Source organism: Chaetodon trifascialis, chromosome 5 (assembly GCF_039877785.1).
Source record: "Chaetodon trifascialis isolate fChaTrf1 chromosome 5, fChaTrf1.hap1, whole genome shotgun sequence".
NCBI lineage: Eukaryota > Metazoa > Chordata > Actinopteri > Chaetodontiformes > Chaetodontidae > Chaetodon > Chaetodon trifascialis.
The window spans coordinates 14,443,705-14,457,900 of NC_092060.1; the positions used below are offsets into that span (position 1 = coordinate 14,443,705).

At 41.6% G+C, this 14,196-nt stretch overlaps 2 protein-coding genes across 2 annotated transcripts; one reads left to right on the forward strand and one right to left on the reverse strand.

Moving 5' to 3' along the window:
* The first annotated feature begins 5 nt into the window (after window positions 1-5).
* Window positions 6-4,984, forward strand: uprt (uracil phosphoribosyltransferase (FUR1) homolog (S. cerevisiae)). Its single transcript, XM_070961982.1, has 7 exons — window positions 6-583; window positions 1,481-1,523; window positions 1,613-1,682; window positions 1,910-1,972; window positions 2,924-3,085; window positions 3,664-3,762; window positions 4,356-4,984. Exons 1-7 carry the CDS (start codon window positions 348-350, stop codon window positions 4,460-4,462), a joined length of 780 nt encoding a protein of 259 aa, XP_070818083.1. The 5' UTR covers window positions 6-347; the 3' UTR covers window positions 4,463-4,984.
* On the reverse strand, window positions 4,694-10,616 carry zdhhc15b (zinc finger DHHC-type palmitoyltransferase 15b). The gene is made up of 11 exons (XM_070961981.1): window positions 10,460-10,616; window positions 9,997-10,023; window positions 9,789-9,883; window positions 9,566-9,686; window positions 9,188-9,257; window positions 8,857-8,889; window positions 8,648-8,768; window positions 8,334-8,466; window positions 8,014-8,140; window positions 7,502-7,620; window positions 4,694-6,765 (listed from the first exon to the last, which is right to left on the reverse strand). The coding sequence occupies exons 1-11, from the start codon at window positions 10,575-10,577 to the stop codon at window positions 6,719-6,721; spliced, it is 1,011 nt and encodes a 336-aa protein (XP_070818082.1). The 5' UTR covers window positions 10,578-10,616; the 3' UTR covers window positions 4,694-6,718.
* Window positions 10,617-14,196: the final 3,580 nt, after the last annotated feature.

Genomic DNA, 14,196 nt, shown 5'->3' on the forward strand with positions numbered 1-14,196 from the left:
ACGTCACATCCGGCCTTCCTCAACGCTGTCAGTGTCAAGGCTAGCAAGCGAGCAGCTTTACGCCACTCTACATTTTCGTGGTTATATCAGCCGTTACTTTGTTTTGAACACGACGTGGTTCAGTATTTGAAGGTTTATTAATGCGGTCCTAATGGGCAGTCTGTACGCGGCGAAGTTAGCCGCGTGAATCGGAGATTTTCACTTCAAAACAAGAGTCAAAGCTAAAGGAAGAACACGTTGCCTTTGTGAGACAGCGGGCGAACCGTCAGTAAGTGGGTCGCTCCGTCAAGAAACGCCATCTGGCTTTAGCATAGTTTGAAGGGAAGACCCTAAAACTTGTACTCAGGATGCCATGCCACAATCAGCAACTGAACAATGTCAGCAGTGGCCAGGAGCATCCAATGAAGCAAGTACGATTTGCAAACAGTAGCAGCAGCAGCAGCAGTGTGCCTGCGGTGTTGACCAACTCTGAGCCAACTGATGCAACCACACAGCCTGTCAGCCAAGATGGCCTGGGACCTCAGCTCAAACTGCTTCCTCTGAATGACCAGATCCGGGAGTTACAGACTATAATCAGAGACAAGTGAGTCCCCACTCTTCTGTCTTCACATACAGGCCACAACAGATCTGGTGGTAGTGGCACTCAGTGTTTTAACAGGGCCGGATACCTCTAGTTCAGTGTTAAGGCAAAGCTTTAGGCGCTCATGAACTGTGAGAGTGTGTGGTAAAAAAAAAACAAGCACTGCATAGCAGAAGAAGTATTGATTAACTGTCAAAGAAGTTCAGACAATTATATCCCTTCATATTTAGGCAGCATTCAAGCTGTAGCATGACTAAAATCCAGTCCAGTCTCATGTAACTGTGTCAAATATACTGTGTTGATATGTCTGAATAATCCATATGTCTGTTGGTTTGTTTAGAGTAGAGATGCCCTACATGTGCAGCTAAACATCCTTAAAACCCACAGATCTTTATCTCAATTTCCATAGTATATCCTGCTGAATGTGATGATGGAGCGATGCAGTCTGAATAATATTTCACTCCCTGCGAACCATGCAGGTTCAGTGAAGCTGATAAAGGATATGTGTGCTGCTGTCGAGACAGTGTGGAATATAATGAATTCCCATCCTGAAAACTGTTTCTTAGTCACTGTCATCATAAATTATCATTTCAGCTACATAATTTTAGAAACGCTCTCGAATGACATCATTAAAATATTGCACGAGCATCAAAAGAATATAAGATTTGTGTAGTCACGGCTTCTTTTTACCTCATCTTGCACAAAGAGGAACGATCCCAATCACTTCAACACAGAGAGGTGAACATTTTAAACTGAAAGAGATGACTGGCATAGGATCAGTGCCCAGTATCAGTTAACATTTATGTATCAGAGCAGGAGAGAAAACGAGGGTTTGGTGTATCCAGAGTGAAACATACAATGGTGAACTATCTAATCAAATGTTCATATTCATATATTCAGGACAACCAGCAGAGGAGACTTTGTGTTTTGTGCTGATCGACTGGTAAGATCATGACTAAATACTACACACAGTACTATGAATGTGTAAGCTTCTTCTTTCAAGCGGTGAGCTTCTTCTTCCTCCATCAACAGATCAGACTAGTAGTTGAAGAGGGTTTGAATCAGCTCCCCTACTCAGAGTGCACTGTGACCACACCAACAGGTGAGCGTCTCTTTCTCTGAGAACAAAATTCAGGTTTAAAGGTTGAGCTCAGAATCTGAACTTGGACACCTAAGATTCCCCCGGAGCAGGCTGGTCACAGCTGGCTTATTATGATAATGTAAATGCAAAACTAAGTACAGTGTTTCACCTCCACCATGTATGACTGAGTGGGCTTGTTCCTAGCGGCTACATCTGTGAATGTCCCCGCTTCTTTTTTTTTCTCTCAGGGTACAAGTACGAAGGTGTCAAGTTTGAAAGAGGCAACTGTGGAGTCAGCATAATGAGGAGTGGTAAGTTAAACCTGTTGTAGTTCACCGACCAAATTAGTCTTTCCTTTGTAAGGACACGTATTATGTCTTAGGTGCGTGTGTGATTTGTGCCAGCTGCACTCGTGCTGTAACCCCTGTACTGCACGTATTCATCATGTCAGGCTATTGTGTGCTCTGGATCAACCATTTTTTATCAGCAGTCAGTTCTTTTCTCTCAGTGAAGTCGATTAAGAACTTGAATACTGAATGATACAATGACAAATGATACACGGGACCTTGAGACCAATGCAGTGCCTTTCAGAGCATGTTCTCTGAAGGCATCGTGGTCAGTGGACAGGACTGTCGCTTGTTCTTTCTCCCTCAGATTTAACTCGACTCTTACGGCTGTCAAATGCAAAACCTTATACAGTTATCACAAAATGTGTATTATCCCTGTAGGGCGGTAATGCTGGGGCATGAAATGTGAAATATTGGCTTGATGGACAGACAAAGTAGATCAAATACTGCATCTGAAAGGCAGCACACATCTGTATCTGTGTGACACAGCTCTTTAAAAATGTCAAATATTCAGCATGGCACCAAGTAATAAAGAACTACAACGAAACTGAACTGTACAAGTATTGTGATAATTGAAGGCCCTCTGGTGACTCCTAACATATGTTAGGGTTGTCAGAAGTGTCGAAACTTTTCTATACCATGTGCTTAACATGATTCGATCTCCATTAATTATACATTTAGTATCAAAAGCACTGAAGCTATGAAAGAAAAAACAGATCTACAATCAGATTTTCAAGTCAAAGGCTGCACAGATGAATCACTGGGGATGAAAATCACCTGATCCTAAACCTGTGTTTTCCTGTGCTGCATTGACAAGAGAAGCAACAATAGTGGAAAAAAAAAAAGGACTAATACGCTAATAATGGCATAAAGGATCCCAGATCCCAGTTGTGACCTGTGTGTCTCCCCTCACAGGTGAAGCCATGGAGCAGGGTCTCCGGGACTGCTGCCGCTCCATTCGGATTGGCAAGATCCTCATCCAGAGTGACGAGGAGACACAGAAAGCCAAGGTCTACTATGCCAAGTTCCCTCCTGATGTGTACAGAAGAAAAGTGCTACTCATGTATCCCATCCTCAGTGAGTACCGCACGGCTGGGCACAGTTTATCTTCCTGAGGACTCCGTTTTACCTCTCTTAGTAGCACATAAATGTCAAGAGATGTCTATTTTTTGTGCAAATGCAAAAACAGTTTCATGTATTTATTCATTTTGAGAAATCTCCCTTGAGTTGACCTTCACCGCCGCGTCTGCATTTCCACATCATACCGGCCCATTCACACTGTTCTGGTAATTATAGCTCTCATGGGGGAAATTATACACTGCCTGGGAGATAGCCACCAAGCTGCTGAATAGCATAATGAGGACTAACAAAAATAGTATCTTAATAGCCCTGGTTTCCCAGTGTCACAAAGCAGCATTTTTCTGCTCTCAGGTTTTGAAAAATATGATGGTGACTGAACCAGGTTGAAAGCACACAGACTCAGATCAATCAGCACACGACTCTGTAACTTTTCCAGACACAACCATACTGTAATGCATCAGTTATAGGAAAACAGTCCAGTTCTAATGCCTTTAATACACACAGCTCATTGTTTTTTATGTCTGTACATAAAGAGATATTGTGAAACTTCCAACCTGAACGTTGTGTGTCTGCAGGTACAGGGAACACTGTGATTGAGGCGGTGAGGGTGCTGATAGAGCACGGAGTCCAGCCCAGACATATTATCCTCCTCAGCCTCTTCTCCACGCCTCACGGTATACCACCGCAGCCAGTTCACTGCATCCGCAGCTCTCCACCAATTTACTTTTGTTGACCCTCCAGATCACACAGTTAGTCTCCAATCTCCTCTCCAGTCCTGGTCCTGCTGTGTCATTGTCTTCATACAATATACTGCTGGTAAACACAGTGCTGCTCGGTGGCACTGCTGTCTGCAGCTCAACAGCAGTGGTTTTAAATGAGTGAACAAAGCAGCAAATTAGTTTTAAATTGGACCAGTTATGGACAGTCCTGGACAAACACCTCTTTTTAGAGATTTAAACCTAACATTGGAAATTATGGGGTAATTTGTGGACATGTAACAGTAGTTTGCCATGACATTTAGTGTAATTGTTCTTGGTTTTTGGTAAGGTTTTTTTAGCCCCTTGTTCTGGTGTAGTCACTGAATCAAACTTCCCACTTTAACACAAGAAATACTGAAATCTGAAGGACCTGATATCATCAAATCAGGTGGTTAGCATGTCCCATGTCTTTGAGGAGGGATGCCTCCTCATGTTTACTGTTCCTGAAGGTATCCTCAGGATGCCTTGAACTCTCCATCCATAGCGTAATATTTTTACTTTTCTCCTAGGAGCCAAATCTATAATCCAGGAGTTCCCAGATATCACCATCCTGACCACAGAGGTTCATCCGGTGGCTCCGACACATTTTGGACAGAGGTACTTTGGCACTGACTAAACCGAGGACAACCTGAGGAACATGATCTACAAATTGCTTCGAGTATATGTGTTCTGTCCTGTTTATTTAAACGTATCTCATGTTCTCCGTGTTGTGCCAAATACTGCTACGTTATCTCCAAAGCTCCTAAACTTGATAGAAAATTCTAAATCTGATGGATCATATTTATTATCATGCATTTTTTGCTGTGTATGCTCGTGTTGAAGAAAGAGAACAACACCGAACAACATGAAGAGTTCAACTTGGATCGTTTTATTTTGCATGTTACAACAACTGATGGAAAATAAAGACTTTATATTTGTTAACAGACAGAACAGCAAATCCAACACTATCAGTACTTTTGGTGGTTCAGAGGTGTTGAAAAAGGGGGAAGCGCCACAATCACATAATCTGAAGACAATTGAAAAGGGACCATACTGTATGTGCTTCAGCTATACTGAACTCCTGTCTGCAAACTGGATATAATTTGTCTTCTTCTCATGTTATAAATATCCGACTACATGATAAAAGCACAGTTGCTTCAATAGTTTAAGTGTCACTTCATGGAGCAAAATATACAGACACCGCCTGCAGCAGTTATGAATCAGTAAACTCAATACACAGGAAAATAGCTGAACATTAGAACAATAAATAGACACAAGACGACATGAAACACTCAACATCCACATCTTTCCTAATGTTTTATACATGCTTTCAAACGCCGAGTCACACCTCAGGTAAAAAGGACACAGTTTTAATCAATAGATGAGTTATGAGTTATGATATGAATGTCTTAGACATGAGCAGCATTTGATTTGGCTTTCCCAACACAGTAGAAAAACAGATCTGATGAAGCAAGTTAAAGTGTCAAGATTAAAACAGCATCAAGCGTTGATAAAGGCCCAACTTTTCACTCATACTGAATAAATGGGTGTACTCCGTCACAGAAATGGTTCTCCACTAAGCACACTGGCCAAGTACACAAGCCCATAAAGCAAACAGTCTCAATGAGGAGAATCCATTTCATTTGTATTAAAAATTTCAAAAATACATGAACACAGGTAGAAAACATTTGGAACGTCATATTGCAGAGGACCGCTGACCTCTACCAACCAGTGGATGAAGATCAGGCTTTATATACACGTACAGTTACAGACAGAAGAACCGACGTCCTCTCCTGCATGTGATTTTGTGCCCATGATGAACGTTTTCCTATCGCTTTGCATCAACACAGAGGTTTAATCATACGAGGGCTGGCTAGAAAATGAGATTGTGATCATTATTTAAAAAGGTCTTTCACAGTATGTATTGTATGCTCATCCCAAATTAAAGAAGAAAAATCACTGAAGCCATGACATACAGTATATTCAGGATATTACTGCACTGAAAAAAAATGATGCCTTCCTACTCTGGCTGAGATTTCAGCATTCACTTTCAACCATAATGAGCTGTAGCTGTGAGGCAAAGCTAGAACTTAATGCCAGTTTTCTGTTTATTACTGTCACCGGTCTGATCAGATATTATTAGTGGCATTTTACTCAGCATGTGAGAGGTTCTTTCGCAAAAAGGTGCCCAAAATGTTGGCACAGTCTACTCACAAGCATGTGCTGGATACATTCTTAGGAGATACTGACTCCCAAAACAACAGAAGATATATATATATATATATATGTATGTATGAATAAGGCGAAGGTTAAGTTGGGTTCTCTAATATGCTTATGTTCACTTATATATATAAAAAAAAGGTAAATCTTCTGTTAATATGCTGCATGACCCAAACTGGGAGAGGCCAGACGACTGAATCACTACAGGAGACCTCTGGAGCGTTATGGGTGTGAGGTCACAGCCCAACACTGAAACAGAGGCATACCGTGCCAGACAAGCTTCCCAATTAACAGCAATTTATAATCCCACGAGGCCAGAGCCATGAGATGAGCGATCAGAGGGAAATATGCCCCCATGGTAAGGTAAATAGTAGTTGTCTCTTTGTGCGCGAGGTAAGATTTGAGGTTAGTTCCAAATCAAACTGATACTGTTGTCCATGAGTGGTGAGGAGAGGTGGTTGTCCAGTGAGTTCCTCTTTGCATCATTATGTAAAACACTCGGGTAAAAGTGGCAATGACATTCCAAATGCAGGTTTTACTCCACACGTTTGGCCCCCGTAAGATTTTGTGTCTGAACAGCCACATGATTTGGAATACATTTGCCTCGTGGTACACAGTGCGTGCGATATTAACATACATCCTCTGCACCAGTGTAAATTGTCCTTACATTAAATTACTCTTCCTCCATCTCTATGGTAACGGAGGGGTCTTGGTCCTCAACTGGAAGGAAAAAAACACAAAAAGAAATTTCATGCATCGCTTTGTTTGCTGCATCTGATTCAGCTCATACAGTGGTTAACGTTATGCTGCACGTGACCACCAGGTGGCAGCAGAGTATAACATCTGGTATATCTTGTGGAATTGGGGGAAATCAAGTGAGCACAAATAAAACAAGCTGAAGTCATATTTTAATGTGCTACTGAGGCTTCAAAAAAGCTAACAACTAAAGCACTGATGTAGCATTTCTGAGTGCGAGCAGAATCAGAATTCATTTAAGTGTGTTAAAAAATATGTTTCAAAAGAATTCTTGACATAAAAACAGCAAAAAAAACAGTTGTAGGCAGTTTACTTTATCTCTGTTCGTATTTATGTTGAACTGAAAGACAGCGGGATCGAGAAAACTTGATTTGGGATGAAAGTCCATGTCGAGAGAGAGAAGTGAGAAGTGAAAGTAGAGAGATGGCTGCCACTTCATTTTACAGCCTCATCACAAGTTAAAGTGCAAAATAATGTGAGAGGTGAATATTGCCCAAAACAAACACAGTAACTCTTTTTACAGAAAGCTTTCAGGCTTTTGCTCGTAAATACAACAACAGTGTCTTTAGAAGCACGAAGAGGCAAGAAGCACATATTCAGTTCCCCTTTTTCTCATTTTCTATCTATATTTGTTCTGCACTAAGTACGCACAGATCATGTGGAAGTATAAATATGCATGACAAAAATTAAAATGACTCACCCAGGCTTCCTTCCTCAGAGTCGTCGTCTGACTCCTCCCACATGTCCTCATTAGCTAATAAGGGGTTGTGAGATTCAGAGCTCCGATTCTTCAAGGGGAAGTAGTGGCCATTCCCTTGGCTGACATGTTCAGCGCACAAAAGACAGTGGAAGCTAGTTAAGAGACTATGACCATTACGCACTGATCCCATCCCTCATTCTACATTTTCACCAATGCTGCTACATGTAAAACAACTCTGGATTCTGCAGGCATCAACTTTATTTTGTCCATCCTATTCACTATCCATATCGCCTGTATTTTTGCTATATAACTGATTATCTTAATTATTACGGGCATTTATGCTGTATGGTATCTCTGATTTTGTACTTTAACTCTGTGTCTATTGCTACCAAATACACAACAAGTTACAGGTACATTACAAATGCAAAAAAGAGCAGCAGGTCTGAAAAATGAGAAAGTGGAGGAGAATCAGCTAATGATGCATTTTAACTTGCTGCTGACATCAAACTCACCTTGTGAAGACAGGGATGAACCACAGTCTCCGATCCTCTCCGAACACCTGCTGCAGGTTTCTGCGTATACCGACATTGAAGCCGTTTCTGTCTGGTCCGGTGACAAAAATGGGAGCTGAGAAGGCCTCTAAGAAAAAGGGAAAACAACCGCGGGTCAGAATATGTCTTCATGACTCAATTCTCCACACATACTTTAACAAAGGACCTACATTCATAACACAAGAGCTCCTCCCAGCAAATAATTCATGTCATTCAGGCAATGAGAGAGCAGCTTAATGACCAGAACAAAGGGGTTTTCTGATAAATATGTAAGCCCTCACCTAAAGTGGATCTGTTTTTGGCCACCAACCAGCAGTGGTAGCCAAAGAGGAACATGAGACTGACGAAGAACATGAGCGCCACAAACATGAGGAAGAGGACATGGAACTTTGCGGGCCCATTTGGCAAGTCCCCCTGGGAGACAGAAACAGGAGACCCAGAAACTTGAGAAAATGGTGGGCTTCAAAAAGGTAGAACTCATGACAGAAGCTTCAGCTCTGCTGCTGTGGAGTTTCAATCGCGCTGACTACGCAAACTCATCATATGACTCATTAACAGATGTTGAGCATGAACAGTAATTTTAACTGACACTCACCACCCAGAATCTGAGGAAATACTGAAAGACTGTTGCCGCAATGAATACACAGTACAGCATGGAGTAGGAGAGGAAAAGCAGGAAAAACTTGTAGTTGGAAAAGCCCACACAGTTGTTCACCCTGAAAGAAAAAGAAACTCTGGTGTCAGAACAACATTAATGAACAAATTCATCCAAAGACGGGAAACACGAGCCAAGTTACTGCTTACCAGGGACAGTGGTGGTCCATCTTCAAGACACATCTTTAAGAGAAGAACATGTTTATTTCTACATGTCATTTGGACAATATAACAGCTACATCAAAGCACTGAAATACAATTTCTTCCAGCCCAACTCTGAATGGAACCTTCTTTACATGTATTCTGACAGTGGTCCGCTGAGTCCTTCTGGTAAACCTCTGCTCTGATCGATCATTAGGATTTTCTTTCTTAGAACTAAGCAACACCTTCTAATTATCGCAACAGGCCCTGGCTAATAACTATCCCCTTGCCTGGGGTAATCTCTCTAGGTGAATGGATTGAGGAGGAAAGAGTGACTTACGTTTCACAAACAGAGCAGTGGTGACAGCGGTCAGGCTTCAGCACCTGGCAGCGGTCGCAGAACCTGATAGCTAGAGACAAGAGGATGGCCAGATGAGTGAACGACATTTGAGCTGAGCTTACCCTTTGCTTACTTCCTGCAGCCTAGAACTTAGTCTTGGCAATCAGCACTAATGAAAGCGATACATTGGCTGATTACTCTGGATGGAGATGCTGAGGAGCACGCACAGAGCTAACTGCCCCAGCCTACTCGCTTTCAACACAGATAATGTGTGGGATGACGGACTGTGGCTCATGTGCCTTGCTTTGAGATATGGCAAATAAGTTAGTAATATCATATGAAATCCTGACCTTGCACGGGAATAGGAATACAACTTACCTCCAGATTGGGCTCGGGTGAAGATGGGTAGTTTCTTCGCAATCTCAACCAGGATTTGCTTCTGAGCATCTGGCCTCTCCTCCATCTCATATCTTTGTTTGTCTGAATATGACAGCTGAAACTAGAGCAACAAAGATGATCATCACCAGATTTTGTCTTACAGCCTTACTGTATGGTACAATGAATGAAAAACATTATGTTCATATTTTACAGTTAGGGATACCTTTTTGCATGGTGATGAAGGAGGGGTAAATATGGACTTCCAGTAGGTCCACGAGAACATCATAAAACAAACATGAAACACCAGTAGATAGGCGACTGAAAGCACAAAACAATAGTCACAATTATTTACAAAACAACTATGAAAAAAAGTTTATGTATTGTTTAACAGTGCGCTGTGTTTGTAGCACAAAAAATTGTGGGCAGCTCACCTTTTTCCAATGTGTTGGCGAGGGTAACTGTAAAAAGAAGAATAAAGCACAATAAAAACACACGCCGGATGTCAGAGACGAGCAAAAGTGCAGCAAACAGTTTGCAGTAACACTAGTTTGGTTATTCAAAGGACGAATATTTACCGGCTAACACGACTAGCCAGATTGACAGGATGTAGCTAAAGAAGCACAATAGAGCCAGTCTTTATATGAACACAGTGTCAACATTGACCTCTTAACGTTTATGGGCATGACAAATTAAATTACCTGACCTTTTTTAAAAGCTACGTTGAACGTTATGTTAATCAAATAAACGCACACACCCTAAACCACTTCCGCCTAGTTTGCTAGCTCCTGCTCGGTCTATAACGTTATTATTGTCAACACTGCTGTGCGGCAATCTGCGATGTCTACAGTTACACGGTCAAAATCACAACAAACGAGTACAGTTTCGCATACTTACAAAGACAAAGCTCAAAGACGTAGGCGTAGTATGACCACAACACCACCGAGGTTATAATAAGCACTGGTATCCAAGAGAAAACCCTTTGACAGCATCTCAACCCTCTGGAGAGAGCCATATTCCATCTCACCTCTGTTCTTATCTGTGCTCGACTACCATTCCTGGGATTTATCCATCAGTGGCATCGGCGAGCGATTCACCCGACTCCAGCAGCTAGGCCCGTGACCTGGCAGATGATTATCTAAAATCATTAGTAGTTCTGTTACTATAATACCTAAATAGATCATTTCTATTTCAGCGTTATAGTAGTAGAACTGCTACTGAAATGTGTTTACTTAAGTACATGTACTAAGCATAAAAGACTGAATTATAGAGAAACCAAAAGCAGCTGCGCCATAAGTAAACCCTGACAAACTCCCATCAAGTTTCACAAAATTCAATCTAGTTCACTAACAAATTGTGATACATTTATTCAGAAAGAAAAATCAGACAAGAGAATTAAGCACTGAACTTTCCACTATCCCTGATATGTCGTAGGCTACTCTAACTGTGCTAAGAAACATAGTAAGATGCATCATAAACATCCCATTTCTAAAGAAGACAGCTTAAATTACACAAGATCATTGCATGAAATTGTCAGCAGTCTGTTTAGAAATCCAAGTTATATGTATGGCACCAGATAACAACAGAGATTGGCTCAGGATACTTTCCATATAGAGAAGGTCAGGACCATACATACTTAATGTACACAGACCCAACAATCCCCCCCCCCCCACCCCCACCCCCCCTGGACAAGCACCAGCATACAGGAAAGAAAGTTTATGCAAATCTATAAAGATTTAGGTTTTCTATATTAGCTCTGACATTACTTTCTCTAAAACAACCATAAAAGATCTTCCATGGAAAATCCTATGGAATATTTCTTGAATGTGTGCATAATCTTCCACCAGTGGAGCTATAAGCACAAAGGCGTTGCATTGTCAGACTTTTTTCTACAAAGCAAGTTAAATTTTTTTTTCCCACATATACACATTGTACCTTGGGAACAATTTGGGGTTCAGTGTCTTGCTGATAATACTTTGCCATGTGGGCAGGAGGAGCAGCACCAACCCCACAATTAGTGGCCACCACACTCCACCACCAAGTTCCAGCCTTCCCCGTCCATTAGGTAGCTCACAGAGAGCTGACAAGGAATGAGGAGCGAGAGATGAGGTTGACAAGCAACGTACAGTAGGTCCCCAGCAGGACCATAACCAAGGATTTGATCTAACCACGTACTTTTCCAATTAAGAGCTCTTGTTTACTCATGTGTGCTTCATTTGTAGGCTACACGACCAGCTGTCATCCAAATCTCCGCAGGCCACACACACACACACACACACACACACACATACTGTACACACACACACACAAACAAGAAATCGCCTAATTGTTTTGCGAAATTGGATCAGCATTCTTTGAGTGTAAGCTATGAGCACTGCTGCAGTTAATTTGCCTTCAACATAAAGAATCATGTTCCCTTTCTCCTTAAAACACCGTGAATTACATCACCTTGTGTTGTTTCTTATTTGAATTTAATGTGATAATACTGCATTAGTGAGTTATTTTCATCTCTGCCCCCCGCCATTCACACACTTAAACAGCTCAACCTGCAGATTTGTCTGGATTAAATTAAACTTTAATGACACTGTGAGGTAATTTTATGTATTGTAGAAATAAATAGTAACAAGACACATCAGAAGAAACGTAAGTTTAAAAAAGGAAAAAATAGACCCATATCTTGGGCATGTATTATGAGAATAATCTGGATTCCAGTAAAGATGTGTAAAAACAGTAATAGTGTAAGTGCGTGCATGTAATGACAAACAGTGTGTGTGTGCAGTTCAGCATCAATTTATTAGGCAGGGTACATGGAAATATCTACATGTATTATGTAGTATTTTGACATTAATGAGTTACCAGATATATGTGTAAACTTTGCAAGCAGTATCATGTACTGCAGTATTATGTGGGGTAGAGGGTAGCTTGTACCAGGAGCTGCTTCTGCTCCCACGCTTGCCTTGGTGTGAGTCTCTTTGGTCAGAAAGTTCTGCAGGTTGTGATTGATATTTGCGCAATGGCTTCCTGTCACACCTTCAAGGTATGAGGTGGACACTGTAGGAGCTTCATGTATGTCACAGAGGAGGTAAAAAGGATTGTGGGTTACTGTCTCCAGGGTGTCAGGTTCAGCCTATGACAGCCAGCCTGTTCACTTTGTTTGTCTTGCCTCCCCTGCAGTGATGCTGCCTCCCCAAAACACCAAAGCTAATAATGCTCAAGGAGCGACTGATGGCACGTACTGCTGCATACTGAGAAGCCTGAGACTCGTTGAGAAGAACATTCTGCTGCTTTGTGCCATTTGAGGTTCAGAAGCAGCTGCTCATGCCTGATAGTGACAGACTATCTCTCACTTTGTTGGAAAGTAGCTAACAACTTTTTCATCTCACTGAGGCTGAGCTGCAAATAATTCTCCTTTCAATTCAATTCAATTCAATTCAATTTTATTTGTATAGCGCCAAATCACAACAGAAGTTGTCTCAGGACACTTTCCATATAGAGCTGGTACAGACCAAGCTCTTCTTTCATAGTTGTAATTCTCTGCCAGGTTACTGCAATCACCCAAAAATAGAGAGGCAATCAAAAAATGCCTAGAGGTTACATGTCTCACAACTGAATCTAAAGTTGTGGGTGTACAGCATTTGCACTGCAGCCAATGATACTGTAGGTCGTCTTGTCCCACTGTGGGTTCAGGGGAACTGGTTTCTGATCCCAAACTGTCACCTGACGCCATGACATGTATTGCATGTCTGTCCATCCTGGGAGAGGGATGCCTGTCCTGTTGCTCTTTGTGACGTTTCATTCATTTTTCCCCATCAAAGGGTGTTTTGGGGGAGTTTTTCCTTATCTGACACGAGGGTCTCAGGACAGAGGGTTTCATACGCTGCACAGATTGTAAAGCCCCTTGAGGCAAATTTCTTATTTTGATGATTGTGGCATGACTACACAGATCTGTGACACTACTCTTAAAGACACGAAAGACATGAAAATAAATGTTTTAGACAGTAAAATAAAACATTTTCACTTTTGCTTTTTTTTGTCCAACATCCTACCTGTCTTTATAGGCTACCAGTAGTGTGGTAAAGGAATTCCCTAAGGGTAATATGGTGACAAACCCTGAATTTTAACACATTTTGGGCTGAAACGACATTAACACCACATGTACTTTGCAGCGGCCATCAATGGGAGGCGCTGTGAGACTGTTTTAAAACCAATATAAAAATAGCCTTGCAGCCACAGACCTCATCTCAGCAGCTTACAGCACACCTCTTACCACTGCTCTTCAGAGAATCTCAAATGAGAACATGAATGAGGTTACAGTCAAATGTTAGCTCATTAGCAGTGTTCATCCCAATATGCAAAGTTTGATATCTGCATCAAAGGGTTATGGTTATTGAGGCTAAATTACAGTTTGAGCATCAAGTTATCTAATTAGACTAGTAATTAGGCTTGTTTGAACACACACTTGTGATTGTGTGGCTCACAGCTATCTTTGTAAGCCAAGCAGAAACTGATCTTGAGCCAGGAAGACCAATACTGCTGATGTCACTATCAGCACTGATCTCTGTTTATGAGTGCGCGACTCTCATCTTTAATATATCCCATTAATTCTCCTCTGTCCCTTCAGAGAGATGCTGCTT